This window comes from Anolis sagrei, chromosome 7 (assembly GCF_037176765.1).
Source record: "Anolis sagrei isolate rAnoSag1 chromosome 7, rAnoSag1.mat, whole genome shotgun sequence".
NCBI classification, from domain to species: domain Eukaryota; kingdom Metazoa; phylum Chordata; class Lepidosauria; order Squamata; family Dactyloidae; genus Anolis; species Anolis sagrei.
The window spans coordinates 35571238-35577237 of NC_090027.1; the positions used below are offsets into that span (position 1 = coordinate 35571238).

The window sequence follows — 6000 nt, forward strand, 5'->3', positions numbered from 1 at the left end:
AATAATAATAATAATAATAATAATAATAAATGCTTGGAAAACCGGTAGCTTCCTCAATCTGCTATCAAGGGCAGGCAACTGGTGGTAAACTGTTCCTTTCTTCCTTAGGGAAATCTTCTGACCCCTCCCTGGGCAATCTTTCTTTACCTTGCTGGCGTGAGGCCCCTACTCCTGGCTCCAAGCTACTTTATGGATAGCCCGAGTGGTCCCTTACCAGACAAGGTTGCTGTAGATCTGCCAAGCTGACGGGTGTCCTTTAGATCTACTCCACGAAGGCTGTAGGAACTGTCCTGTTGCCCCAGCAAAGGCTGGCTGTATTCCCCCAGAAAAAGCTGTGGAACTATCTTTTTAATCCCCCAGCAGAGCTATTAGAAGTGAAGCTTTTGTGCAGGTGGGAAAGAGAATCCCACACATCCTGCTGTTAGGCTTCAAACAGTGAGACTGAACAAAGGTCCTCCTTTGCCTCCAAAACCCTGGGAAAAGGGGCAGGTCTAAAGATTCTAATGATGATAGACAGGTTGCTGGCCCTATGACTGCAACCTGGGGAAGCTACCTGATTGCAAAAAGCATGGCTTAAATAAATTCACACAAACTAGCAGTGCAAGGGAAAAAAATTCAAATCTCCTGGTACTGCCATGCCAGCACAGTGGTCTTGCTTCATAAGCTGCTGGAGGAGATTATCCACATGGACAAAGAAAGATCATTTTAAATCTCTCTATATAAGAAAAGAGAATGTTTGTATGCGGCGGGAGGGAGGGCGGTGTATGTATGTGGCAGCTTTCTGATTGGCTGCCACTTTCATAAGCCACTGCAACCAGCACGGGTGACACACCTGGACCAAACTTGGCACACATAACCCCCATGACCCCCTTTATTTTCTGATGCGGTTTGGGGGAGGTGGACCACGGATTATGGGATATGTAGTACTTTCAAAAGCTTTGGTTCCCACAGACCACTGTGGCTCCCAACAAAGACCAATAAAGACAAAACTTGGCACACAGAGCCCCCATAACCCATTCTACATCCTACTGCAGTTTGGAGGAGGACGGACCATGAATGATGGGACTTGAAGTACCTCCACTCACTTCCCAAGACCTCTGTGACCCTCATCAATGACTAATCAAGACCAAACTTGACACACATAATCCCCATGACCACCTTTATGTCCTAAAGAGGTTTGGGGGTGGACGGACAATGTATGATGGGATTTGTAGACTTTCAAACCCTTTGGTTCTCTGGCAAGGCAGTGTGTGGGCTGATCAAAAGTGAACTACGTATGATTTTCATTTTGTTACAGTATTTTGAGTATGGCATCCTGTTTATCAAAGGCTTCTGAAAACAAACTCAATACATAATGTAAACTCTTAGTTGATTTTAACTTGTATTTTATCAATGAATTTTAACGTGCATTTTAACGGTGTGCATCCTGTGATGTTGAAGGCTTTCATGGCTGGAATCACTAGGTTGCTGTGAGTTTTCCGGGCTGTAAGGCCATGTCCCAGAAGCATTCTCTCCTGACTTTTCACCCACATCTAATGTAGGCATCTTCAGTGGTTGTGAGTACTGGAGCATTGAAGAAATCATTGAGTGTGTGTGTGCCAACTATAAAATAAGATGGATTAAGCTGATTCTAATGATGATAGACAGGTTGCTGGCCCTATGCAATACCCAGGGAGCAGGCTGAGCCTGGGACTTTTGGATACTGTTACATTTTTGTTCAGGCTTGAGCTATGCAAGTACAGAGAGAGAAGAGGAGAAAAGCAGAAAGAGACTTGAGTTTGGAGTGTGCTCTCACTTCATGAGTTGCTGAAGGAGTCTATCCAAATGGACAAAGAAAGACTATTTTAGATCTCTCATAAAAGGACATTTTGTGAGTTGGTGCAGCTGATCACATTGTACATATATTGTTCTGAACTAAGAAGAGTAAACTACTTGTTCTTTATTGTGGATTTCTCTACCGATGGCAGATTTCCTGTTATCTCAACCCTATTCTTAGCTATGAGTAATTTGTAAGTCGGATGTTTGTAATTCTGGGACTGCCTGTTGTATCAAACTGCGTTCTTTCTACCATGTAGATGCATCTTCTCCACTTCTCCATGATTGTATGTTATAGAACAAACCATTTACCTTTCATTGAGACCATCTTCCTTCCCATTTGGACTCGGTGTTTCTTCTGTATCTGGTTCCCCTCCTCCTCCTTCCTCCAGACTGTCCTCCTCCAAACTGTCATCTTCTTCCAAGCTGTCTCTATTGTCTTGGTCCACCAGCTTCTCTGTTTGATGGATCCGTTCCTGGAGCTCAAACTGGTACTCGATTTCTTGAGCGAGGCTTTCCGAGTCAGATTCATTCTGCGATAGCCCTTCCGACGCCGTTTGCAGAAAGGAGTAGTGGACGTGGGGCTGGACCAACCCTTGAGGTGATGGCTTGCTTGCATTCATGCTGGACAGAAGATCGAAAACAATTAGCAAAACACACTCGGTGCAGGACATGATCTTACTTTTGGACAGGTGCATCTACACTATAGAATTAATACATTCTGACATCACTTTAACCACTACGGCTCAATGCTATGGAATCATAGGAGTTGTAGTTTGGGGGGAATGACCAACACTCTTTGGCATCGAAGAGCCAAGACTTTGTAAGATTATAAATCCCAGGATTCCGTAGCTTTGAGTTATGGTGGTTAAAGTGGGGCCAAACATATAATCTGGATTATATGGCAGTGTAGAAGGGTCCCCAGGGCCTTTCCAAGGCAGACAATTCAAACTATCAGCTTTGAACTAGGTTATCTGAGTCCACATTGCCATATAATCCAGCTCAATGTGGATTGATTTTATACATCTGTGCGGAAGGAGCTTTATGGTACTAAAAAATCATACCACAAGTAAATTAAAACCTAAAATGTATAAATATCAAAATAGAATTAAACAAATATATTTAAATACCTAGTTAGTTATACTTTTGTTTCAAATCGTAAGCATTTGGGAGAAAGGATATCCACACTGTATGAGATAAAACAATAACCAGACCAATGGAAATGTAGCTTATATTCTTATTTATTTCTTTATTGCATCCATACAATAAAGAGTTTTAATGACATATTGTAAACTTCAATTTCATGCCTATTTTTTGTTTGTGTATTGTAATCTGTATGTAAAAGAGGTGTGTTTTTAAATGATTATGTGTTTTGACTGTGTGTTATAGCAATGTTCTAATCTGCCTCAACCCATGAGGAGTTGAAGCAGATTATTACCATTATCATTATTGTTTTACTAGCCATCTCTTGACATGCATTGCTGTGGCATAGTCTGTGTATATGTGTTTTGTGTGTGCATATATGCATATATGTGTGTGTATATATATGGGTTTGTGTATATACGTGGTTTTGTGCATACGTTGTAATGCATTTTTTTTGCACACACATATACATATACATACTCACAAAACAGTCACTTCTGCTGTGTTTTTCAGTGTTTTTATGAGTGATGCTCACTTGTTGGCCTGATAGGTGTCTTGTGTCCAAATCTGGTGTTAATTCGTCCAGTGGTTTTTGAGTTATGTTAATCTCACAAACAAACATTACATTTTTATTTATATAGATTATCCAGGCAGCTGATAACTTTTATTTAAAAAGAAATAAAACACAAAATATACAAATAATCATTTTAAAGTCAAGCTATGCACTCCTGTAGAAATGTATATATAATTATAATTGTGTGTGTGTGTGTGTGTATATATATATCCCTATTATCTTTCAAGATCCAGTTGAAGACCTACCTGTTCAAGCAAGATTTTGACGAATGAATTCAATTGCTAATGGCGCAAAGGTTGATTTGCACCGAGCTTAGCAAAATATACTAATTGTAATTGGTTTAAAATGTTTTTGATTATTAATGTTTATTTATATCTTATTTCTGGATGTTATCATACTTTGTGTGATTTTTGTCTTGTATTTTATGTTAAATGTGCTTTGATTTGTATTGCATTATGTTATGAACCACTTTGGGTCCCATTCAGGAGAAGTAAAGATATATAGATATAAGTGTATATAGATATATAGATATAAGATATAAGATATAAGATATATAATGTGGGCGAATTGACACAAAATTTTGACACAATACACCTAACAGTCCAACAAGTGTCTATCACTCCTAAAAACACCCTCCCCCCAGCAGAATGGACTTGTTGTTGTTCATTCGTTCAGTCGTCTCCGACTCTTCGTGACCTCATGGACCAGCCCACGCCAGAGCTCCCTGTCGGCCGCCACCACCCCCAGTTCCTTCAAGGTCAGTCCAGTCACTTCAAGGATGCCATCCATCCATCTTGCCCTTGGTCGGCCCCTCTTCCTTTTACCTTCCACTTTCCCCAGCATAGAATGGACTTAAAAAACCCCCAAATACATCATATATAAAATACACATACACTCATATACATACATGCACACACATATACATATACATATACATACTCATACACATATAGCATACACAAATATACACATATACATATATTCATGCACACATATATACACACACATATATGCATATACACATACACGCATGTATGCATATACACGAGCACACACATATACACAATATACATATACACATCTAAACACACAAATGCACAAATATATATACACATTAGGCTTGGGCGATCCATGGTTCTAAATGGTTCTAAAGTATTGTCGAAGGCTTTCATGGCTGGAATCACTAGGTTCTTGTGGGTTTTTTCGGGCTATAGAGCCATGTTCTAGAGGCATTTCTCCTGACGTTTCGCCTGCATCTATGGCAAGCAGGAGAAATGCCTCTAGAACATGGCTCTATAGCCCGAAAAAACCCACAAGAACCTAGTGGTTCTAAAGTACTTACAAAACTAAAGTTCTGGTGGTGAAAATTTCAGAACTCTAACAAAACTTTCAAAATTTAATTATTATTTCATTATTTGTGATTTTAATGACAGAACCAATTAGGAACTGCCATTTATTATGAAATTTTGAGAGTTTTGTTAGAGTTCTGAAATTTTCACCACCCGAACTTTAGTTTTGTAAGTACTTTAGAACCATTTAGAACCATGGATTGCCCAAGCCTAATACACATGTATGCACACACATATATACACCCACACACATATACAGATATATATATACACACACACACAAATTGATTTTAGAGACTTAAATGTGTCATTTGGCCTTCTGTGCTATGGAGAGACTGAGACAAAACACAGTCCAAATGACACATAAAGGAAATATGCAGAATTCAGGAAACCAAATGACCTCCAAGATCACATTGGGAGAAGAATGGACACTTTCTCCACCATTTCATGCTTTTCATGGATTCCATACAGGCAGAAATTCAGAAGGAAAAAAGCACTTAATATGTTGAATTTTTTGCATTGTTCAAGGCATTTAATCCTGCTAGGGAAAGAAATGCAACCTCCCCAACTCTCAAACAAGAAGCAGAGGTCCCCAAATACCTTCTTCTGCCTCCTTTCCCCCCTTAATGCCACTTTCCCCCCTTTCTGCTCCCTTCTGATTACCTTTTCCTGCAAGTTACGCCAAGCGCTATTCACAGAGCGGCTCTGCGCCTCCCCTCTGCGCCGCTCGCGTAGCGTCTCCATAGCAACGATACACAGAAACGGAACTCTCCCCCCTCCCTTTTGCGCATTCTTGCCTCCATTCTGTTTTTGAGTGGAACCTACCAACTCTCCGAAATAAAGAGGGGGGAGGAGCGGCGAGGGGATGTATTGATTCAACGTGTTATTTCCATCAAGTGTATAAAATAAAAATACAGAAATGGTTATAAATAGAAAAGGATTTTAAAAATGCGAGAAGTTTATTGTTAGCTTTCCCCTTTTGCTCGGCGTGAAATGGTACATTCCGGTCCCTATTGAAACAGCCAGCTGATTGGAGCCTAGACCAGAAGGCAATGTAAACAAGGCTAATCTGAGTTTGCTGGGAGGGAGAGACTGTTATTGTCTGTACTTCTCTATACT

The 6000-nt window shown here is 40.0% G+C and overlaps 1 protein-coding gene across 1 annotated transcript in view; it reads right to left on the reverse strand.

Moving 5' to 3' along the window:
- The window catches only part of JHY (junctional cadherin complex regulator), a 47833-nt gene extending 42246 nt beyond the window's left edge, over positions 1–5587 (reverse strand). Inside the window, exons 1-2 of the mRNA XM_060787709.2 lie at positions 5545–5587; positions 2128–2439 (exon numbers count right to left, since the gene is read on the reverse strand). Of these exons, the coding sequence (XP_060643692.2) occupies positions 2128–2438 (311 nt within the window). The 5' untranslated portion in view covers position 2439; positions 5545–5587. The remainder of the gene's footprint in view (positions 1–2127; positions 2440–5544) is intronic.
- Between the last annotated feature and the right edge of the window lie 413 nt (positions 5588–6000).